This window comes from Lepus europaeus, chromosome 5 (assembly GCF_033115175.1).
Source record: "Lepus europaeus isolate LE1 chromosome 5, mLepTim1.pri, whole genome shotgun sequence".
NCBI classification, from domain to species: Eukaryota; Metazoa; Chordata; class Mammalia; order Lagomorpha; family Leporidae; genus Lepus; species Lepus europaeus.
In genome coordinates this window covers 45129195-45153699 of record NC_084831.1, presented here as the reverse complement: position 1 = coordinate 45153699, position 24505 = coordinate 45129195, and the positions used below count along the sequence as shown (strand labels likewise).

Below are 24505 nucleotides of genomic sequence, written 5' to 3'. Positions count from 1 at the left end.
CCGCTCCTGCGACGACCAAGGGACTTGTCCCTGGGGTCAGGTGGGTTCGAGCTGCGGTCGAGGTAGGCGTGGTGGCGTTACCTAGTCCAGAGGCGAGGAGTAACCGAGGGCGGTGACCTCCCCGGCCCCGGCGCGGGACGGAGAGTCCGCTTCCCGCGTTCTGATGCGCCTGTTGCTGTCTCCTCTCCCCAGGAGCCCCGCGCGACCCCCGGCGGCGCTGCCCGCTCCCGCGCCATGCATTGCGAAGTGGCCGAGGCACTCTCGGACAAGAGGCCCAAGGAGGCCCCCGGTGCGCCCGGCCGCGGGCCCGCCGGCCTCGGCGCGCACATGGCCTTCAGGGTCCCCGCGAGCGGCGGCAGCGGCTGCGGGGATGGGGGCCCGCGGGACCTGATGCCCCGGCCGCCTGCGCCACCGCCGCGTGCCCACGACCTCCTCCGGGCGCGGAGCCCCCGAGACTACGGCCCGTCCAAGGCCGCCGCCGCCGGGAAGGGTGAGTCCAGCCCCGCCGATGCGCCTGGCCGCGGGCGTGGGGGAGCTTCGTTCGCCGTGTTCCATTTCTCTCTGGTTGTTTGGGACTCGCCTGCCGGTGCGAAACTGTGCCTGCGCTAGGAAGCATCTAATTTAAACTCCATAAGCCTGTTCTGGGGGAAGTGTGCGTATGGAAAGCTCGGATTACACAGTTTGGCTTCTGTATGTTTTTGATGAAAGTTGTGTCAAAATTTTATTACATATTCCAGTGAGTAACAACTCCTGTGTCAGATGGCTCCTTCTGAGCCGCTGAGGGCCTGCTTCGAACGAGTCCAATCTCCTTACATAACCAAAACCAGGGGCTCTTTAGCAAGCACCCTCCCCTCTGGGGACCTGTTTCCCATTCTGTCAAGGGAGGAGTTAATTATACCCACGGTTTCGGGACTCCTGATGGAACATTTTCCGAATCTACCTTGACCCAGCCCTGACTTGGAAGCGGCTTTTCGGCACCGGGTGCTGCGGACTCACAGGCGCTGGCTGGAAGGGGTGTTGTGGAGCCCTCTTCCCCTCTCCAGTGAGGCTGGGGCTCCGGCTCGGGCTCAGGCTCAGTAAGCCTCAGGCCCCGGCACGGCCAGCAGGCTCAAAGTCAGCCTTGCTGCTGGGGTTCTCGTGAGTGAGTGCTCATCCCATTGCAGTTAATAATTATTGGACCATCATTTATAAGTTCCATGCTGACAGATAATTAACCAGAAATTGGAGAAATTGTTAAGGCGCTACGCTTCCCCCTCCTCCTGTTTTTCCTTTAGGAGAAACCAAGGCTGTGGGGGTTGATTCAGTCCACCTTTGGGACCTTTTGGTTCTTCTCCAGCCGTTCTCAAGGAAAAGGAACAGCTTTTGTTTTATGGCTACAGTTATCATTCCCCTAGCATCTGCCCCAGCCACTTTGGAAGGTAGGAGGGCTTGCTCTTAGAAAGAGAGCGCCTGGTGGGTTAGCAGCTCCCAACTCCCCCACTCCAGAGCTGGTGAAATGCAGTAAACACTGACTGTTTCTTGTTTTTGAGAAAACACCTGCCTTTGTACCACAGAGTTATTTCTTGTTTCCTTGTTTTAAATGTCAGCCCCTTCTCCAAGAGATAGAGATCTTTTTAAGAAGCATAGATAGGGCAAAGACGCCTGCAGAATGCTGCTGCTGGAATACAGGCGGGAGAGGAGCTGCAGCCGGCCGGGCCGGGCGTGAGGCCTGCAAGCTGCCCGCTCTGCACGCACTCTCTCAGGCAGACCCCTGCCACGCTCCGGCCGTGAGAGAACCACGGCTGCCGTCTGAAGACGAGGTCTCTGCGGACCCCTGCTCCACCTTTCCTCTGCCTGCTCTGTGGACCCTCTTCTACTTCGGTTCCCCCAAGTCCTGGTTATTTTTAGCCACACCTCCCCCCAGCCCACGTCCAGGATAGATCTTCAAGTCAGGCTTGCTTTTGGAGAGGGCAGAGGAGAAAAAAGCGGTTGCAGAAAGAGCTGCTTTTTCTGTACCCTAGCTGGTCTCTCTGGTTAAGCTTTTGCCAGGAGACATCAAAACGGTTTTCTTCAGGGTCTCCAAGTGAGGCTGGGGAGGAGGTGGGAGGGAAGAGTGAGAGGTGGGGAAGCCGAGGCCCGAGAGTGGGGGAGTGTGGGATATGTCACAGGTCACTTAGCCGGTCTTGGGTGGTGCAGGCCAGAGCTCTGTAACCTGGTTAGGGGCCTGGCTTGGAGACCAAGGCTTGGGTCTCTGACCTTGCCTTGAAGTCACTGCAGCGGGCTCCTCGAGGTCAAGCCACCACGCACGCGGAGACGAAAGCAGCTTTCCCCAGCAGCCCTCTGAAAAATGCTCAAAGGAAATGGCACCTTCTTGCTGCTCCCGCCCCCACCAAAGTGTTCCCCAAACTATGCAGCCCTTTGAATGTTTGGTGTCTAACTCCAAGCTTATTGGAAACAGACAAACAGAAATACCAATCGAAAAATATTTATTGACTGTTCTGGACATGCTAAGACCCTACCCCGATGATCTGTAGGACCTTGGGGGAAGTTATTTCATTCCTCTGAGCCCTTGTTCCCTCATTTGCCAATTTATCATGAGACCTGAGAGCATCAGTGAAAAATAAGAGAATAGAAGTGTGCCCTCAGTGCCTGGATATTCTTAGATTATGCTTGTGAGTGTTTAACGCTGTCAACCTCTGGTTTTGCATTTGCACGACAGGTATGGCAGGTGACTAGAATGGGGTTGTCAGAATGCTTTATAAACTAAAAAGATGGAAGGGGTCACTTTTATTAATTTGTGGAAGGCACCATGCCAGGGTCAGTGATGCCTGAGGTGGGGAGGTCGAGGAGGGAGAAAGGTTTGATTTTTGTGGTGTTGAATGTGAAGGGCTCCATCACTGGTGCACTAGCCAGGGCACGCTGAGAGGTGTGGCGCTTCAGGTCTCTGTGACCAGGGAGAGGTCCGGAGTGCTGCCTGACCTGGAGTCAGGTTGCAGGTGATCTACCTCTGCCTTCTGCCGTCCGAGGATGGGAGTGAGTTCTCGGCTCCAGCAGCTTACCTGTGAATGTTTGGGTCCTGTGTGTTTCCAGATCTAGAGTCGGGAGGCACCGGGGACGAACCTCGTCATCATTTACAATAAGAATCACGATCTGTTTATGGCAGGGGCCCATTTATCCAGATTCCAAACAGCTGGAAAGGCCGAATTGCCAGATGCTGCAGTTTTTTTCCTTATTATTAAACACCCGACACTCTGCTTTTATAAGTCCTGACAAGGAAAGAAGGTAAACATCTGGGCTTGGTGTGGGCTGACAGCCTTGTGGCGATGGCCCCGTGCACAGGGCTTCACGGTATGCAGTGAGTGTGTGACCGCACATGTCCACCTCCTCAGCTGCCCCTCGTGGGCTCCTCTGAGGGGACACCCGGAGAGGTGCTCTGCCTTCCCTGAGGAGCTGGGCACAAACTGGCCGTGGTGAATGTGACTCCCGTGATACAGATGAAGACGTTGGAAGTCGGGGATTTGCTCACAGCTATGGGTAGTAAGTGGCAGTTTCCAAGGCTCCAGCTCCAAATATTTGATTCTGGTTCCACAACTTGTACCTTGGCTGAGAGCTGGTATTCACAAAGAAGACCTTCTGAACGTTCCCAGAGAATTTAAAAATATTTTTGCTGTTGGTATTTTTCCTGTCTCGAACCTGTGGAAATTGGTAAGTAGTATCTTTGCTGGAGTTTGAAATCTTTGCAGTTTACCCAATGATTTCTGTTCGTCCAGAACTGCTGTTCCCAGACCACACCAGATAATGAGGTCACTATTGAAATCACAGAGGCTCACTGGACCCTTTTTACCATTTTTCCTGGCAAAAAAGGTTTATCATCAGGACAAATAGAAACTCTGCCATTCATAAAATCAGTGGCTATGACGTGACTGTAAATGCCAAAGAGTAACTTGTAACTGTAAAGAAAGCTGGTCCCCTCTTTTTTTTTTTTTTTTCCTTTAAGTAAAAAAAAAAAAGAGAGAGAGAAAAGAAAGAAAGCAATTGTAGGCTGTGTGCATGGGTGTCAGGCCGGTGTGGAGGGTGAGGTGTGATGGCCTGGTGGTGTGGCCTGGTCCTTCTTGGCCTCAGTCAGAAGCCACGGTGATGTTCTGGAGAAGGCCTCTGTGAGGCCAGCGCATCTGTAACAGAAAGGTATGAGTTATTTTTAAAGCATTTCCCCCCTCCGGCTCTGGTGGGCAATTTGCTTGCATTTCATCCATTTTAAAGTGCTGGTCCTATGATCCGGAAATAATCAGATCCAAATTTTTTTGGTGCTTGAGGTTTCAAATAGGGGGGAGAAAAACCTGCAGGCCAAATGCCGGGCTCGGTGAGACAAAGAGAGACACAAGTATGTGTGTGGGGATCCAGACGAGACAGGAACATGCCGCGTCTACACTCGCGAGAGTTATGGATCCGACACTTCTTTTATAGACATGTAGCGGAAATATAATTCCCAAAGATTCCCTAAGAATCTTGTGCGGCTAGAATTTCTCTTCCCTTCCTGCCTCCCAAGCCCTCTGGAAGCTGCTGAGGCTTGGCGGGCGGAATGGAAAGGGGACATCACACGAGATCGTCACCTAATTTGGAGCTCCCTGTTTCTCAGTCTTGTACCTGCACTGGGCGGATCCTCTTAGCCGTGGAACAGTGTTGATGGGCTGTGTTGCTTCATCTGTGACTTTAAAAATGCAGATTTCTTTATATGCCGTGGTTTTCTCACACTTTCCTTCTGGATGAAATAGAATCCACTCCATCTCGAGTTATTCATCTCCCTGCGTCTCATTTGCGTGAGAAGCTAAGGGGGCCAGCACACTTATTTTTATAGTGCGTTAAAATCCCATTACAGGCGTAAGTGCACAATGAATCATTTAAAAAATATATTCTTTGTTCTGAATGTTGCATAATTATCATCATTTTCTTCGGTTTTATTTCGTCGAGTTTGGCCAGCATCCTAGAAGAGGGGAAAAACCAAAGTTTGAAGGAGGGGTTTAAAAAAAAAAAAACAACAAACAAATAAACAGGCTTTATTTGGAAGCTGACCAGCAACTGTGGCTAGCTGTGACTTTTGGATAAAGAGGATAATTTCCCTTCCATCTTTCCATGTTCTTGGAAGAGAATTCCCGTTTTGAAGCCGATACTGCCGTATGTCAACAACCTCACCTTATGTCTGTGATTTTCAAAGTTAAATAATAATGGCTTTTTTTTTTTTTTCCTAATATAGATTTGAGTTACAATTAGTTTGGACCTGGAGAGTTGTGTTGTTTCTTTTAGTAGGGTGTGTTTAAGAAACAAAGACATTCAGTGCAAGGGGAGAAGAAATGAAACAAACTCTGCAATGGGCTTTGGAAAATCCTCCTGCACTGTGCACAGCGCACAGCTGTGATCCAGGGCAGGGGAGAAGACGGCCTCCTGTCCTGAAATAGTTGTGCTGGTCGTCTACCCTGTGCTAATGATCCCAGCGGTTTAAAAACAGACTTCTTGTTTATCAACAGTGCTGCCCAAATTAATAGTTCACAATGAAAAAAAAAAACCAGCTTTCGGCATGGGACGCAAAGTTGGGGGACTGACAGCTGAGTTACTGAGTAAGGAAGGCAGAAAAGGGGGAAACGCTTTGTGGCTGCTTTGGTCTCCCAAAGCCTTATTTATAAGAAACTGAAAGAAAACAGAGGGCTGGGCTGGGCTGGGCTTGGGGAGGAGAGAGCACAGCCTCGCCCAGTGGTCGTAACAGTTGAAAGTCACTCAGAGCATCTGCTTTCTTCTTTCCCGGTCTTCCCCTTCAACTCCAAAGGGTTACTCCTTCAGAAGGTTTCCGGCGGATTGAGGAGGATCGTGTTAGCATTAGGAGCTGTGTTTTTCAAGGCAGCGTTAGATGCACCGAGAGAGAGGAGAGCTTCAGTCTGTTAACTGAGTAACGCATTTCCTGTGTGGCCTGAATTTATTTGGTGGTTACAGTCGGGCCTGCCTGGAGCAAGCACATGTACCACCGCACAGCTCTGATGCATGTGGACCATGCCCTTTGCATTGAGCCTTGGTTTCCCGTCTTTAAAGGGGGAGCAGCTGGATGGGATGACCCCCAGCCCCTTCGTGCTCTGACACTCCGGGATCTTACACTGACCAAGCTGGGAAGGAGCCAGGGTGTAGAGAGAGGCCGCCTTTGTCTCGGGCCAGGTTATGGACTTGACCTCCCCTCGGAAGCGCTGAAGGCGAGCAGAGGGAACGGGAAGAGGCAGCTCCACTGACCTCTCAGACCACTTGCCCTGTGCGGGGCCAGATGCTTGAATGCTGCCGTGGGAAGAAAGGAGGTGTTCTAGTTGTACACGTGGGGGAACAGACTTGAGAGGGCTAGGTGACTCCTGAGTCTGAGGTGTGCAGGTGCTAAGTAGTGGAGCCTGCCATTTGCACCCAGGTCTGCACACCTCTCTCTCAAGCCAGCTGGGAGGTTAATGGCTGCAGCTGCAGGGTGCTGAATGCGTCCCAAGCTTGGGGTAGGTAGTGGGGTGACAGGTGACCCCGACAGCCAGCTCTTGGAGTGGAAGGGATCGTATGGGGAGACTGTCTGGATCGGGGCCCTGTCCTTACCCTGCTGCTGAATGAGGGGAGGAGAATGGTTCCCAGTTTTGAGTTGGGGTCTTCAGGGAGCTGGGGTTCAGGCAAGGACTCTCTCAGGTTGTGGAGGGACACCGCCCCCCAGGAGGAGCTCCTTCTGAGAAGCACAGCTCCCCCTCCTCACTGGGTGTTGCAGGGTACATTCCCCACTTGAGCCTTCTTTCAAGTTTGGGGAAGTTACTTGGCAAGGCCCAGGTGGCGATGTCCCTACTTTTGTTTCTGAAGATGCCTGTAGGGTGCGAATGCCTGCTGATCCCCACCACACCCGGTTGTACAATACGTGCTTCCCTGAGCGTGGTGGCTCCGGCATCTACGGAACAGTTATTTCATGTCAAGCCCTTAGTGTGATGGACTAGGGCTCAGGAGAGGGGATAGGCCAGCATCCAGTTTGAATCTGAGGGTTTGTGTGAAGTGGGACTTTTGTGTTAAATGATGATGAGTGGGCCAGATGATCCCCTAAGAAAGGCAACAGTCCCACTGCCAGGTTGTGATGAGCCTTGCTCACGCATTCACGAGGGTGTGTGAGTGCTCACGGATCCTCTTCCTCCTAACCACCCGACCGCAGGGGTATGTCCTGTCCAGGGCTTTTCCCTTCACGTGCAGACGCGGTGCTTGGAAGGAGCACGCGGCGAAGCATCGGGGATGGGCCCGGCTGCAACACAGCCCAGCTTCTTCTTATTTGTGTCTTCTCAGCAACCAGATTACTCTTTTGGATATTGTTGCTTTTGTTTTTAAATAACAGGTTTGCTGGAAAATAGGTTTTAGCAAGAAACCGGGGAGTACTATAAACCTGACTTTAAAAATACAGATCCCGTTTGCTGTTGTAAGCTCTCCAGAGGGCCGGAGATTGGGTTTATTTTGGAACGCGGCTGGACTATATGAATTCCTTCTCTGAGCGTGGGGTATTTAATACCTAGTAGAAGTTTGTGTAAGAGTTGATGATGTATTTTGCCGACTTTCCAACCCTGTAAATAAATTACACGTGCCGGCAGAGGCTGCCAGGATCCACTGTGTCAATTGAAGCTTAATTTTTATCCCAAGCCACTTAATACTTTTGTCTCAGCGAGCAGAGAAAGTTACCAGGTTTCGCCCAGTGGCTGGCGGTGGAGTCGGCTGAAAGAGCCCGTGACCAGGCCTCCACGGATTCACCGATTTTGACACAGTTTTTGGTGGTTAAGTAGCTTCAGCCCTCTCAAGTGCAGGCCGAAAGGCAGCAAATGATAATATAATTTTAAGTGTATCGTAAAAATGAAACTCAATTGCTTCCACTCCCCCAAGCCTGTCTCCCTGGCCCCCCTCTCTGGAGAAGACGGCTGTAATTGCGTGTTTAATCGTGAGACCGCCCGTGCATTTTATCTTATTTGAGTGCAAAGCCCAGGTAATAACGCTGGCATTTCCAGTGTGAAACAAAATAGGGTTTCTAATTTGGAGACGCTATTAAATATTTCATGCTTCAACCAAACTCAATTCTTTTTTCCTATAATAAGTTTAAATATTAATTCTCTGGAATGTCAGATGCCTAAAGCTAGGCATTTAGTGATCTGCAGTTTCAAGTATCTGGAAGAAGGTTTATGAAACAGGATATTTCGCGGGGAGGGATGAGTAGTGTGTTTCAGGGATGTCTGAATTCAAGGCGGCATCTTCTGATTCACTTTTTAATGGGAAAAGGTCATAAAATAAGTTGGTTTATGTGCTGAAGGATTAAGTGGCTGAGGCTGAAATAACAGCAGAGACTTCAGTTTTCGCCCCCGTTATATTTTAACAATGCTTTTTGGGGGAGGGGGGTGGGTCATTTTCCCGCCTGCTTGTCTCCTCCCCCCCAACCCCCCCCTCGGCCAGATGGCTTTAATTCTAACCAAATCCCACGCTGAGGCCAATGATTGATCAAACAGTCATTTGTACTTATGTAGCACGCTTTGTGGGACTATCTCGGCATTGGAGCTTCTCGTTCCTCTTTGGGCCTTCAGATGCTGGATTTCAAACAGATCGAGGGGCCTGGAGAGGTGGGGGTGTGGGGTGGATGGAGAACAAAATCCCCAGGCCTCGAATGCTCAGGGCTTCTTGCTTTAAAACTATTGCTACCTCCCACCCCCAACAGCAGGGGGATCTAGATTTTCTGAATAGGACAAACGCTTTTGCACGGTCCGCGGCAGAAGTTAATACTTTCAGTATCTGCCCATGGAGAAGACACCTTATTGTCTTTGGGTATCTGCTAACTGTGAGAGCTCTTCCAGAGGAGGGCCTTTGGTGTGGTGCCTAAGACACCGCTTGAAGGCCGGCGCCGCGGCTCACTAGGCTAATCCTCCGCTTGTGGCACCGGCACCCTGGGTTCTAGTCCTGGTCGGGGCGCCGGATTCTGTTGCTCCTCTTCTAGTCCAGCTTTCTGCTGTGGCCCAGGAAGGCAGTGGAGAATGGCCCAAGTGCTTGGGCCCTGCACCTGCATTGGAGACCAGGAGGAGGCACCTGGCTCTGGCTTCAGCTTGGCGGTAGCAGCCATCTGGGGAGTGAACCAACTGAAGGAAGACCTCTCTCTCTCACTGACTAACTCTGCCTGTCAAAAAAAAAAAAAAAAGATTTACTTGTTTATTTGAGAGGCAGAGTTACAGACAGAGAGAGGGAGAGACAGAGAGGTCTTCCATCTGCTCGTTTACTCCTCAAATGGCCACAACAATCCAAAGCCAGGAGCCTGGAGCTTCTTCCAGGTCTCCCACATGGGTGCAGGGGCCCCAGGACTTGGGTCATCTTCTACTGCTTTCCAAGGTCATAGCAGAGAGCTGGATCCTAAGTGGAGCAGCCAGGACATGAAACAGAGTCCATATGGGATGCCAGCACTGCAGACAATGGCTTTACTCACTACACCACAGTGCCGGCCCCACCCCAGCTCTTATAGGCATTTGGGGAGTGAACTAGGGGATGGAAGATATTTGTGTCTGTCTCTCTGCTTTTCAAATAAATAAAGTTTTAAAGAAAAAATTTTAAATAGATCTGTATTTTATCAGCAACAGCAGCATATACTCTTTGGTAGAAACATTGATTTGTTTTACAGTTAGCCCTGGGTACGTGCTTTGAAAATCTTTCCTGAGGGACTGGCATTGTGGCATTGTGGGTTAAACTGCAACCTGAGATGCTGGCATCCCATGTGGATTCTGGTTCAAGTCCTGGCTGCTCCACTTCTGATCCAGTTCCCAGCTAATGGCGTAGGAAAGCAGTGGGTGCTTGGCCTCTGCACCCACGTGGGAGACCTGGATTAAGCTCCTGGCTCCTGGCTTTGCTCTGGCCCAGTCCTGGCCACCTATGGCCATTTGGGGAGTGAACCAGTAGATGGAAGATCTGTCTCCCTCTGTCTCCCTCTCTCTAACTCTGCCTTTCAAGTAAATAAATCTAAAAACAAAAACAAGCCACAAAACTTTCCTGAAGTTGCAGCTTGGTTTGTAGATGAACACTCAGTTGGCCGATGGGAGAAGGCTGAGTGCCTGGGCTGGCATTAGGGCTTTGCCTGCAGGTGCACTGTGCCTCTTGCTGGTGTCTGCTTTGCTTCATTCCTAGCCTTTTCCTTACCGCGTGCAGCCCTAGACCTGGAATTTTCTCTTTGCGTGTCCTTTTCTTACAAGCTGTGAGCTTTTTGTTTGTTGTTGTGCCTCCTTAAGTCACTTTTGGAACAACGATACTCAAATAATTCACCTTTGTACCCTGGTGTCCAGCACAAGGTCTGACGTGAAGTGTGTCTGAGAGGCACCTTGGGCTGCTGACTGAGGCCATGGGCATGGACCCAGGCTGTCAGGTTTGAGTTCTGGCTGCGTGTGCTGACGTAGGGACCTTAGGTGAGTTGTTGAGATTTCTAGATCTCAACATGCTTTTTATTTCTTTTAATTTTTATTCTATTTATTTATTTATTTATTTAGAGGCAGAGAGACACACACAGAGAAAGAGAAATCTCCCATTCTCTGGTTCACTCATGAACCAGTTCACTCCCAATCACCAGTTTGTGCCTGCCCCTCCATCTCAGCGTGCTTATCTATAGAATGGGGATAATCATAATAATGAGCTCGAAAGGCTGCTTCGAGGATGGAATGAATTAAAACAAGAAGTGCCTACAAAGGGACATAAAAAGGGATGATAAATGCTCAATGCTGGGGTTGTACTAATGATTATTATTCTTTTGTTACCATGTAAATGGGAAACAGAAACTCTTGGAGGGTTTTTCCTCCTCCCTTCCTTTCCACCTTTCTGATTCTGCTTACTCTTTCAGACTGCACTGAATTGCCGCCTCCTCCTAGAAGCCTCTCTCTCTCCCCATCCTGCTTTCTGCCACAGCATTGGTCATATCGAGGGGGCGGGGGCCCAGTCCCTGCATTCCGTATGCCCAGCACAGGCCTGGCTCTTGTGGTTGTCCAGCAGGGTTGGGAATGGGGCCTAACCCAGCCCCTGCGCGCGCAGTCTGGAGCCTGTGAAGGAGGTTCTTGTTTCTCCCACAAGGTTGAGCATATGGTGAGCTCTCTTGGTGTGTGGGGACTCCAGTCAATGCTTACAGGTTCTCGCATCCCGATACGGTCACGTTCTGTTGCTAGCACTGTCGTGGGCCTCATCATAATGAGGTCTTCTCACTTGTCTGGGCTTCCCTCCGCCCTCCTTTCTGGGAAGAGCTGGCGTTAGGGATCACACTCTGCTGGCTGCAGGCCTTTAGAGCTGTCAGGCTGTAGGCCAGCTGGAGGAGCTGGGGTCCGATGACCGTGCTGGTGTGGTCGGCAGGTGGCCTCTTGGCTGTGATTGTGGGCATTTTCTGCTTGACCTCCATGGAGGCATAGCCCCAGGCACTGTGATGTCTGCCTCATATGTGGTTTCAAGAGCAGATACTGGTGGTCACTACACATGTGACGCAGATCTCTCTAGGATGAAGATGTTCAGGCTGAGCTGGGCTGAGCTGGGGGCCGGATGATCGGGTGCTGGGGTAGAGGTTGGTGTCCGTATCCCAGATCCCCACTGCAGTATAGGCTGAGTACCTAGGGGACCACTCCGGCTTCCTGGCCTCTCTGGGCACCGTTGTGGGCTCTGTAAACTGTGGAGCTGTGCCCAAATCATGCGATTGGGCAGCAGAGAAGCCTGAGAGTCTGAGAGGCCATGTCGCTGGTGTAAAGGGGACCGCACGGCATTTGGAGTGAGAACCAGGCTCAGATTCTGATTACAGTGCTGATTGGACCTTGGGCAGGTTCGTTGATCTCTGAGCCTCCGTCTCCTCATCTGTGAAGTGGAGATCATTCCTGTCTCAGAGCATTGATACGGGGATTGCGGCCAGAAGTCCGTAGAGCACGTAGCTTGGGGCTGGCACACAGTCTGTATGTAACAGAGATGAGTGTTGTTGTTGGTTGATTTGGGTGGCAGAGCTGGGGCTAGGTCCTCGTCCTGTCTGCTGCTGTGTGTCCCCTACACTGCAGTACCCTGTTTTCTTACCCTTGTTGTAATTAGAGGGCTGAGAACTTTGGAGTCGGGAGGTTCACATCCCAGTGGTGGATGACAGATCTGACTGGCTGGCATCTTGTCCTCACCGGGGGCTGGGGGAAGGTTAACCATGGTTGCCCCTCAACATGACTCGGATGGGTCCTGGGCCTGAGACAGCCCAAGATGCTCGCCTTAGCTGGTTGTGTTTCTGAGTCCAGCTGCATGGGGAGGGGGCTTGCCCGAGGGGTGGATTGGGAGGCACAGACCCCTCCCATCACCCTGCTATATTGGGTTGGGAGTTGCTTTTGGATTCTGGCATCCTGATGGATCCCTGGACTCTTCCTGCCTCGGCTAGGGTGCAGTTCCCAAGGGCATCTGTAGGGCAGTGGTGGCTTCTGCTTGGGGAATAGCCTCTGAGTAGATGTCATATGAGGCCGTTTAATTATTCACTTTTTAAAAAAAAATCTCTTTTTTTCCCAAAGATTTGTTTATTTATTTGAAAGTCAGAGTTACACAGAGAGAGGGAGAGGCAGAGAGAGAAAGAAGTCCTCCATCGATGGTTTACTCCCAAATTGGCTGCAATGACTGGAGCTGCGCCGATCTGAAGCCAGGGGCCAGGAGCTTCTTCTGGGTCTCCCACACGGGTGCAGGGGTCCAAGGACTTGAGCCATCTTGTACTGCTTTCCCAGGCCATAGCAGAGAGCTGGATTGGAAGAGGAGCAGCCAGGGCTAGAACCAGCGCCTATATGGGATGGTGGCACTTCAGGCCAGGGCATTAACCCACTGAGCCACAGCACCGGCCCCTATTCACTTTTTCTTAAGATTTATTTTTATTCATTTGAAAGGCAGAGTGACAGAGAGAGAGAGAGACAGAGAGACAGAGATCTTCCATCTGCTTCCCCAAATGGCTGCAACTGCCAGGGCTAGGCCAAGCCGAAGCGAGGATCCTGGAGATTTTTCTGGGTCTCCCCACTGGGTGTAGGGGTCTAAGACTTGGGCCATCTTCTGCTGCTTTCTCAGGCACATTAGCAAGGAACTGGATGGGAAGTGGAGCAGCCAGGACTTGAGCCAGAGTCCATATGGGATGCTGGTGCTGCAGGAGGCAACTTAACTTGCTATGCCACAAGGCTGACCCCTAATTCTTTTCTTCTTGTGAGATGGTCATCATCATCCTCATTTTATTGATGAGAAACACTGAGTTCTGAGAGGCTCAGGGACCCCGCCAAAGTGCTGGAGCTGGGAGGTAGGAGCTGCAGGTCTACCTGCTCTTTCTTTACATCTTACCGCCTCCTGGGCCTCCCATCAGAGCCGATGGACTTAGGCTGCCTGAGGTCAGTCTGACCGCTTTGTCTCAGCTAAGAACCTGTCTCTGGCCACAATTAGCTTTGCCCCACTCGTGTTTTGGCTACCCTTTGCCACCGCTTTTGCCCCCAGGACTGTGGGCTCCTTGGAGGCATGGTCTGTGTTGAACGCGTCTCTGACTAGCTGATGGAGTATGGTGCAGCCAATGGAGGGAACTCAGGACCACAGCAGGACTCACAGCTTCATGGGATGTTCGCCTGCATACTTTCAGTATGGCAGTCCACAGTGACTCTCCAATTCTGAGCCAGTTCCCCACCTGTAAAATGGAGGAATGAACCCTTCCCGAGCAATTGCTAGGAGCATGTGGCATGGGAAGGAGTGTGTGACAGTATCCTGAAAACTGGAAGGCTGTACCTGTGTTGGTTGGTGGTTGGTTGGCTTATCACTACTTATTGAATACCTGCTGTGTTCCAGGTACCGGTTTTGGCCCAGGGACTGAGTTCTTGCCTTCACAAATTAGCTGGTGAGTAGGTTTTGCAGGTTCCCTCCCAGGCTCACTGGGGTCCCATCCCTACTCTGTGCAGTGTTACCACCTTATCCTTGGCTCCTGACTCCAACTGGACTCGGCCCAATGACCTCAAACAATGCGAGCTCCCTCACAAGGCTGGGGGAGAATCCCAGACGTGAGGTGGGAGAGGGCTCTGATGGTGGCCAGCTGCTGGGGCTCTGAAGCCAGATGGGAACTTGGGTTTATAGAGCAGCTCTCTGCAGGATGCTGGTGGTGGAGACTGCACAGGCAAGTCTGGGGCTGGGGACTGTCTGGGCCAGCCTCTCTCTCTCTCTTTTTTTAAAATTTTTTTTGACAGGCAGAGTGGACAGTGAGAGAGAGAGAGACAGAGAGAAAGGTCTTCCTTTACCGTTGGTTCACCCGGCACACCGCGCTGATCTGAAGCCGAGAGCCAGGTGCTTCTCCTGGTCTCCCATGCAGGTGCAGGACCCAAGGACTTGGGCCATCCTCCACTGCACTCCCTGGCCACAGCAGAGAGCTGGACAGGAAGAGGAGCGAGCGGGACAGAATCTGGCGCCCCGTCCGGGACTAGAACCCGATGTGCCGGTGCCGCAAGGCGGAGGATTAGCCTAGTGAGCCGTGGCACCGGCCACCAGCCTCCTCTTACACTTGTTGCCGGTTCTCACTTGCTTAAGCCTTCTTCTTGGAGCTGCTGTGCGCTCACTGTCTTGGGCAGGATAAGCCACGAGCAAGTCTCCAGGATCCCTCCCGCCTCTGCTGGTGCTACCCATTCCCATTCTCTCTCTGGCTCTGGCTGCTGTGCACTCAGAACATAGAAACACTGATTGTTAGGGAGATGTGAGACCAGTCAATTCCCACTGTTTGATTTTGGCCCAGCAGCGGGGAGAGCTGGGGCTGTTGGGGACCCTCCTCCTCTCCTCTTCTGCCTCGCCATTTTCAGCATCGTACAGCCATCTCTCATTAAGCATTGCCAGGAACTGATTCCCTGGTTTTTGTTTTGAAGGATCATCTTGTTCAATCTTCAAACTACCCTGTGATGTGTAAGTGTTCTTCCAGAAGTACACTTAGGGCTATTTAAGCTGAAATTTAGTTATAATTAGATAAGGTTTGAAAATCCGGACTCTTAGCCATACCAGCTGCATTTCAAATGCTCTGTAGAAACCTAGGGCCAGTGGCTACCCTGTTGGAAAGTGCCCAGGGGGAGCTGGTCCAGTCTATGCAGGAAGCTGTGCTGCACAGTGCTAGTCTGGAATGTCCTTTAATGTAGTCATTTGTTCACCCAGTCCGGGGTACTCAGTGTCCTGGGCCTCTGCCCTGGGAGCGTGCAGCTGAGAGGGCAGGCATATGGATGGACCAGCTTTGAGGTGGGGCCAGCGTGCCAGGCAGGGTTCCTTTGGGAATGCAGATGTGAGTCCTGGGGCCACCCTGCTCTCAGAGGGTTTGCAGGACCGCACTGACAAGAGAGGTCAGAGCAGGCTTCTTTGAGAGGTGGCATTTGAGTGGTGGGGCCCTGGGGAGTGTGTTCTGCTGGCTCTGCAGGGAAGCAGCCCATGGTGGTTCCTGCAAGTCCATCCCTGGGACCGGGAACACAGGTGGGGCTTCCCGACGGTGCCTGTGCCACTGCTTAGACAGGAATGGCTGAACAGTCGTTTGTTCCTGAAGATTCCGGACTTCCAACAAATACCTGGTCCTGCCTTCTTTGGGAGGAGCTTAATTCTTTAAAGACAATTTAATTCATTCATCAACTTTTCCCACTTATATAAATACTACATACTTCCTGTAGAGCATTTAGAAATTATAGAAAGATGGAAATAACACCCAGTGGTCACCATTGTTTCCATTTTGGCATACATTCAGCCTTTTTTTCTGTGCTTAACCTGTATATTAATTTATTTCTGTACCATTGGGCTGGTTTTGTAGTTTTTAAAAGATTTATTTGTTTGAAAGAGTTACAGAGAGAGAGAGAGAATCTTCCATCTGCTAGTTCACTCCACAAATGGCTACAATGGCCAGGACTGAGCCAAGCTGATGCCAGGAGCCGGAGCTGCATCAGGATCTCCCACATGGGTGCAGGGGCCCAAGTACTTGGGCCATCTTCTGTTGCTTTCCCAGGCACATTTGCAGAGAGCTGGATTGGAAGTGAAGCAGCTGGGACACAAACTGGCCCCTATACGGGATGCTGGCATTGCAGGCAGTGGCTTTGCCCTCCATGCCGCAATGTCTGCCCTTTTTGTATATATTTTAAACTTGACATTCTAACATAGTAAACTGTCTCCATGTTACTAAAATTATTTGAAAATACTTAAAATATCTTAAATTTTATCAAATTTATGAAATTATTTTGAATAGGTGATCCATTCAAATGGTTCAAAGTTTGGAAGACACAGAAAGGTCCTTTGGGGAAAGTCTGGCTCTGCTCTTTCCCTGCCCCTGTTCCCACTGCCAGGGGCGACGCGTGTGGCCCGGTGGCTACTGTGGCCCCTGAGAGGTGATGCATGTCTACAGACACATGCATGTCTTGTGCTGAGGCTTTTCCGCCTGTCCCTGGTGTGGCTGACGGCAGTGAATGACCTTCTGCAGCAGTCTGCATTTACATCTCTGGTATCCTCCAGGAGATTCCCGGAAGTGAAAATTACTAGGCTGAAGGGCAGTCACACTCAACATACATTGTGTACACATGGCTCTTTTGGGGTCGTGTTAATTTTCACAATTGCCAGCGTTTCAGAATTACTTCCCTAATCTGAAGGTGGAAATGACATCTGGCTATCATTTTATTTTACATTTATTTGAAGATGAGTGTTGTGGATTCCCAGTTCTCATCTCTTCTATAAATTGGTGTTGATGTTGGGGTCTGAATGTTTTATTTGTAAAATTAAAAAATTGACATCTTTGAATGTGCTCTTGTTTAGAGTGTTAATGCTTTAATGTTGTATGCTTGCTAGTTTTTTATGAGTATGTTGTTTTAACAAGGTTTGAACGCTGGCTTCAAAACAAAAATTAGGCAATTTTTTGTATGGTCGTATTTCCCAGGTTGTCCTTTGTCATTTCCTTCATCCTCCATGCCCCATTGTTTGCCGTTAGTGTTGGTGGTGGCCTGTTTTATCAACATTCTGAAATTTTATTTTTAGCACAATGCCAAACGCAGATTTAAAAGTCTAATAGGATGAGTTTTAATGACGGCCCCTTTCCCATTCCTGTATACTCCCACCGGGCAGCTGCGGAGACGCCCACCTCTAGGGGGCACCACATCTGTGGAGTTGCTGCCTTCCTAGGTTTTTTTTTTTTTTTTTCTTTTTCCTAGCATTTCCTTTCATACATCTCAAAATAAGTAAAAATTTTTTTTTGTTTTGAAAAAAAAATGAAAGCAGTGATAGGTAGGCTTTCCACAGTGCTTCCTGCCATGGCCCCGTCCTGCTCTCAGCGCATCTCAGTTCCTTTAATTCTCCCAGCAACCCCATGAAGGAGTTACCATCCCTGAAGAAGAAGCAGACCTGTAGGAGGGAAGCTGCGTGTCCCAGCTTACGCTGCTGGGGAGTGGCAGAGCCAGGTTCCGGCCTCTCTGGATGACACTTCGTCCTCATGTCTCCTGCCTGCTGATTCGTGATACATGAGGATTCAGGCTCCGGACTGCCCGCCCCTAGTCTTACCCACCTGCACTACACCTGCCGCCCTCCCGCCCCGGTTGCATCTCACTTCTTGGGTTAAGCCGGTGCCCAGCTGGGACTGTGTGTACAAGGTGGCAGTGTGGGAACCGTTCTCCTGGGCTGGCTGAGCCCCAGGGCAGTAGGTATTGACGGTGGGCGCTGACTGCCTTGTTGCACAGTAGAACTTCAGGAGCTGAAACTCATCTCCATGTGGGAGGTGTGGAAGGGCTGGGCTGCAGGAGCCCAGAGGAGCTGCCTTTGGAGCAGGTTGTTGACATGTTCTGCTCGTGCCAGATGGGTGGGAGGAGATGCTTTCTGCTCACATAGCTCAAGGGAGAGAGGCTCTGAGAGGACCACTGAGAGCAGGCGCAGCCCCTGAAGCTGGAGGAGTGAGTGGCTGAGCTGTATGCCAACATACAGAAGTCAAAAGACTGGGTTGGAGCCCTTGCTGGAGACATAGTGAACTTCCTACCAGCTGCAGGGCAGCGTCTGTCTTCCAAGGGACCTGTAGGGCAGTGGGTTGCAGACCCAGCCCACCTGGTAGGGCTTACTACCTGCATGGGGTGCAGTGGGGAGTGGGAGGTGCACAGGGGACCCTCCATGATCTCCTCCCCCCAGGAATCCACTGAAGGGTCCCTGGAGAGCAGAGTGGGCTCTGAGCATCCAAACCAAGGGAACTCCTGCTGTGCCTGCCATGCTAGAGGACAGAGAAGAGGGACAGGGACCCTGTCTTTACCCTACTCCAGGGTCCCCAGCCCGGGCAGGCTCCAGCTGTGGGGAGAGGAGGAGCCAGACTGACTGTAAATGAAGCTTGGAGTCGAGATTATTAATCTGGACGGGACATCTTAATTACTAAACTGAGACTGTTCTTGGGACTCTGAGTTCTTGGGACCAAAAGATGTTTTATGATCTACAAATGATCCAGAGTTAAGAGAACTTCCAGGCTTCAGGAGGCTGCCCGGGTGGGCGGTGGGGATGGGGAACAAGTCTGCAGATGGGTTTTCTGAGGGACAGTGGGGGTGGGAGGATGATGATAGAGTTGTCTGGGGGTCCACTTTTCCAGCATAGTGGTTACACTGGAATTCGGTGTTGGATCAAGTCATGCGGCATGGCAATTTCTCTTTTTTTGAAACAACTTTCTTTTTTCCTGAGGTTAAATATGACTGCTGTTTTCATTTGCTTGCTTTTACAGATGTGGCTGTCGCCATGTTTTGTAATTATGCCACCAGTGCATTGAGCGCCTGTCAGTCACACTTTGCTAAATGTTCACGTGCATCAGGGGTGCTCCCTGCACAGCTGCCCTCGGGACCAATCTTCCAAGCCGTCCTGTGTGGGACCCCTGTACCCTGATTCACCATGTTTCACAAACTCTGACGGATTCAAGCAGAAAAGGATGCTGGGTGGCTCTCAGAATTTTCTTCTAAGTCTAGAGAACCAGCAGCTGTGTAGCCAAGAACCTTACCCCAGCACTCACCGCGGGGCTGTCCGGTGAAAATACTGCCAGACCCAGCCACAGGGCTTGCACAGCTGCTGTTGTGGGGGCTGCAGCTGACTTCTCTGAATTGACCCATGCCAGAGTGAATCTGAACCATCCCCCTTAGAGTGGATGCTTCTAACTGACAGAACCTAGGTCATGTGCCTGCCCATTCCTTAGTTGCAACGTAGGCTGGGAAAACAAATACATTTTTATTAAGCAGCTGCTGTGAGCTAGGCACTCTTCTAGATGTGGAAATGAGCAAACAGGCATGAAACTTAACATGCTAGAGGGGGAAGACACAGTAATGAAATAAATAAGCTAAATGAAAGTTTACCAAATGATGGTGAACTTTTCTTTAAAGATTTATTTTATTTATTTGAAAGGCACTGTTTCAGAGAGAGAGAGAGAGAGAGAAATCTTCTGTCTTCTGATTCACTCCCCAAATGGCTACAATGGCCAGGGCTGGGCCAGACCAAAGTCAGTAGCCAAGAGCTACTTCTTTTTTTTTTTTTTGACAGGCAGAGTGGATAGTGAGAGAGAGAGACAGAGAGAAAGGTCTTCCTTTTTGCCGTTGGTTCACCCTCCAATGGCCGTTGTGGCCGGCGCATCTCGCTGATCCGCAGCCAGGAGCCAGGTGCTTCTCCTGGTCTCCCATGCGGGTGCAGGGCCCAAGAACTTGGGCCATCCTCCACTGCACTCCCGGGCCATAGCAGAGAGCTGGCCTGGAAGAGGGGCAACCGGGATAGAATCTGGCACCCCAACTGGGACTAGAACCTGGTGTGCCCACGCCACAAGGCGGAGGATTAGCCTGTTAAGCCATGGCGCCGGCCCAGGAGCTTCTTCTGATCTCTCATGTGGGTGCAGGGACCCAAGGACTTGGGCATTTTCCACTGCTTCCCCAGGCACATTAATAGGGAGCTGGATCAGAAGTAGAGCAACTGGGGCTTGAACCAGCACCCATATGGGATGCCGGTGCTGCAGATGATGGCTTAACCTGCGGCATCACAGCTCCGCGCCCGGTAGTGTGCATTTTACAGCATGGTCAAGATAGAGTTGATGTTTGAGCAGAGCCCAAGTTGCTGAGGACTCTGATATTTTCAGCTTCTCTGTGTGTAGTTTCAGCTTGTTATTATGTGTGTATTAGTGTGTGCACACATCTGTATTGGGGTGCAGGGTGAGTTTTTGCCATACAAGGTGAGTTATTTTCCTAGTTGAAAAGGTATTCAGATGCTGGGCACTCAAAAAGAAAGAGAAATGTGCTTTTTTTAAAAAAAATATTTTATTTATTTATTTATTTGAGAGGTAGAGGTATAGACAGAGAGGGAAAGATGTAGAGAAAGGTCTTCCATCCACTGGTTCACTCCCCAAATGGCCACAATGGCTGGACCTTCGCCGATCTGAAACCAGGAGCCATGAGTGTCTTCCGGGTCTCCCATGCGGGTGCAGGGGCCCAAGCACTTGGGCCATCTTCCACTGCCTTCTCAGGCCCTAAGAAGAGAGGTGGGTTGGAAGAGGAGCAGCTGTGACACAAACTTGTACCTCTATGGGATGCTGGTACTGCAGGCGGTGGCTTAGCCCATATACAAAGCACCAGCCCCACTAATTTTCATTTCTTATTTATGTGTTTGAAAGCCAGAGTGGGGAGGGGGAGAGAGATGAGAGAAAGAGAGAGGAGAGAGAGAGAGAGAGAGAGAGAGAGAGAACTCTGTTTCACTCCCCAAATGGGCCATGCCAAAGCCAGGATTCAGGAACTCCATGCTGGTCTCCCACATGGGTGACAGGCACCCAAGCACTTGGGGCATCTTCTGCTGCTTCTCCCAGGTACATTAGTAGCTGGATCAGAAGCGGAGCAGCCTGGATGGAAACCAATGCTCATATGGGGCTGCTGGCATTGCAAGCTGCGGCCTGACCCACTGTACCACAGTGCAGGCTGACCCTCTAGTGTTCTTATCTTTTTTTCTGAAAAAAAAAAAAAAATATCTTTTGTATTTTTGTCCTGTTATCTAAAAATTTGCTTGGCCTTATCTCACATTTTATTTTTTACTTTAGTTATTTTTAGTTGGTAAAAATACTTTGTTGGTCTCTAATCATTCCTTTTCTAGCATTTTTCTTAACAAAACTTGTTTTGGGAGTTTACTTTTTATTTATTTGAAAAGCAGAGTGTCAGAGAGAGAATAGAAATCACCCATATGCTGGTTGACTCCCCAAATATCCTCCACAGCTAAGGTTGGGCCAGGCCAAAGCCAGGAGCCAGGAACTCAACACAAGTCTCCCTGGTAGGTGCCAGGGACCCAAATATTTGAGCCATCATCTACCACTTCCCAGGGTGTGCATTAGCAGGAAGCTGGAATTGGAAGTACAGCCTTGAACTTCAAGTACAGAACTTGAACCTAGGCACTCTGATATGGGATGTGGGCATCCCAAGTGGCAGCTTAACCGGTGTGCCCAGTATCTGCCCTCTTTTCCTGTGACCTGTTGTGGACGCTGTAACATACCTTTCTGAGGAGATCATTAGGATTTTTTTTTTTTTATTTGACAGGTAGAGTTATAGACAGTGAGAGAGAGACAGAGAGAACGGTCTTCCTTCCGTTGGTTCACTCTCCTAATTGCTGCTATGGCCGGCGTGCTGCACGGATCCGAAGCCAGGAGCCGGGTACTTCCTCTCGGTCTCCCATGTGGGTGCAGGGCCCAAGGACTTGGGCTATCCTCCACTGCCCTCCTGGGCCACAGCAGAGAGCTGGACTGGAAGAGGGGCAACCGGGACAGAATCCGGCACCCCAACTGGGACTAGAACCCAGGGTGCTGGCACCACAGGCGAAGGATTAGCCAAGTGAGCCACGGTGCCGGCCAATCATTAGGATTTTAAGTCACCTTTTCCTCTCTTCCCTTTGAGATTTCTACTTGTTTGATTTCTGTTTGCTGACTGTTTTTGTTACCCGTCCAGGCTGAGGGTTTCACTCGCGTGCTGACAACAACTCTGACCTTATGAGGACTGGTGTCCCTGCTTCCCCTTGTGCAGCCCAAAGTCCATCATTAGAATCACTTCCTTCCGCTGCACCCTTGACCCCTGGCCCCCACCCTCTGCTACTCTGTCAGGCCCTACCCTGGTTAAAACCAAACTGCCTGCACTTGCTCATGGAGCAGAGCTGGAGGAAACACACAGTGCCCTGAATGGCCTGGTCTGGACCTGGGAGCTCAGGGGGTGCACGCCAGGCCTGGCCTCCTACTCCTCTTCTGGGTGTCAGCAAGGCCAGGCTGCTGACCCTTGGCCTCCGCCCTCTCTCCTTGTCCTCACACACTCGGCTTCTGCAATGACCTCTCCTGCAGGGTGCGTTTTGCCCTCTCTAGGGGGCATTCTCGTTGCAGAGCCTGCCAGCAAAGCCAGCCTTCCTCCCTCAGTCCCCTGCCCCACTACTGCTCTGTGTCTCTGCTTCTGTTTGCAGTCTTTCTCCCCTCACTCCCTGTTCTCTGCCCTCACCTGTCCACAGATGGTCTTGTCAAGGTTGCCTGTGGCCTCACAGCCCCCTTACCTGTTGTCAGAGCAGCATTTGGCACGGCATCCATGCCTGGTTTGCCCCGGCTGCCTCCCTGCTCTCCCAGCCTCTTCTTGCTGCCCTTTGTTGGCGTCTCTGCCTCCAAACGACCTCTGGCCACAGTCCTGACCCTGGCTGTGGTTCTGCGTCTCTGCTGCCACTGCATGGTTCATGCCTGTCCTGCACCTGCCTCCTGGTCCTTGCAGGAGCCTCCTCGTTGGCCTCCCTACTGCCTCCCTTGCCTCTGTACTCTGTTCTGTACCCAGTAACCGGTGTAAATGTGGTTTAATACATCAATCAGGGGTGGGCGTGTGGTGCAGTGGTTAAGATGCTGTTTAGGATGTCTGCATCCCATATTGAAATTCCTAGGTTCAAGTCCCAGCTCTGCTCCTGCTAGTGTGCACCCTAGGAGGCAGCAAGTGATGACTCAAGTAGTTAGGTCCTTGGCACCCATGTGGAAGACCCAAATTGAGGCCTGGGCATTTAGATTTGGACTGGCCCAGCCCCAGAAATTGGCAAGGACTTGGGGAGTGAACCAGCAGGTGGAAGATCTGTCTATGCTTTTCTGCCTTTCAAGCAAGTAAGTAAGCAAATAAATACATTTAAACAGTGAAAATCAGGCCATAGTCCATCTCCATCTAAGCCCTCTATCCTTTTTCTTGTCCCCTGCCCTGGCCTGTGGGGCAGCTGGAATGTCCGTTCTTGTCCACTGCATCCCTCTGCTTCCTCCAGTGCTCGTGGGTCAAAGCTGACCCTCTGTGAGCATGGTAAGTTCGTCCCCTTGCGTGGCCTGTTCCCTCTGCTTGGTGTGCTTTTCCAGCTGCCCTTCCCACAGTGGACCCCAGTGTCTATTTCAGTGTCACCTCCCCAGGACACCTTTCCTGACCACACTGGCCCCTTGTGTTTTGCTCTGAGGTTTTTACCATCGTGTTTGTCAGTACTCAGTATCTCCTTAAGATTCATCCTTCATTCTGAAGGATAAAAACTCCCTGAGAAGCAGGACAGTGCTTGTGGCCGAGTCACCCCCGTCTGTCCCGAGCGCCCCAGCAGATGTCCTCGGAAGATCTCATTTCTTGTTAATTTTGTGTGGGCCTTAGTTTTGCTGCTGCCTATAGTGAGTATAGTAGAAATGGTAGGGTGGGGCCAGAAGCCAGACCATTGTGGACCTGAATTCTCACAGTCTTGGTGGCAGGAGGATGCTCCCTAAAGTCGCGTTTCTCGTCAGTGAAATAGGAATGACAACCCTCCCTCCAGTGGGCCCAGGTGCGATAGGAAAGGAGTTGAACTGACTTGAATTCAGAGGGTGTTTGTGCCTCCGCTCCTGCTGTCCAGACAGTGAAGCCGTGGTGTGCAGCACTCAGCGCTGTTCGCGTGAGCACGCAGCTCGCTTAGTCTTCTTTCCAGCACTCCTGCAAGTCCCTGTGTGCGGCTGAGGAAGCCAAGCCCTGCCTGGAGAAGAGGAATGGCCTGCTGCTCCGAGCCCCTGCAGCCTCTGCTTTCTCAGGCTCAGCTCAGTCTCCTGCGAGCTCTGGGCCGGGTTTGTCTTTAGAGCGACGACGACAAAGTCTAAGTTGCTGTTCCTGGCTTCTTACTTTTTTTCATTTAGTAGCTTTATGGGGGAGGGGAGGGTTGGGAAGGGAAGCGAAGGGAAGGGAATGAGAACAGGACTTAAGGATTGCCCTGTTCACACATATCCTGAGCCTGGGCTGCAGGTCACAGGCAGGGCGTGAAGAGGCTGCAGGGCATCAGGGGATAGGGCGTCTTCTTTCTTAAAGAGCCTTTTTTAAAAAAAAATATTTCTCAAATGCCCATGGTGGCCAAACTGGCCTACAGCAGAAGTGGGGAGGCAGGAACTTAATTCAGGTCTTCCACATGGGTGGCAGGAACCCAGTTGCTACCTTACCACGGTCTCCCAGGATCTGCTTTAGCTGGAGGCAGGAGCCAGAATCAAGAATCAAACCCAGGTCCT

At 51.0% G+C, this 24505-nt stretch overlaps 1 protein-coding gene across 1 annotated transcript in view; it reads left to right on the top strand.

Annotated features, from left to right (window-relative positions):
* The first annotated feature begins 234 nt into the window (after window positions 1-234).
* GLIS1 (GLIS family zinc finger 1) overlaps window positions 235-24505 on the top strand; it is a 229013-nt gene continuing 204742 nt past the window's right edge. The window contains exon 1 of the mRNA XM_062193344.1: window positions 235-490. Within this exon, the coding sequence (XP_062049328.1) occupies window positions 235-490 (256 nt within the window). The remainder of the gene's footprint in view (window positions 491-24505) is intronic.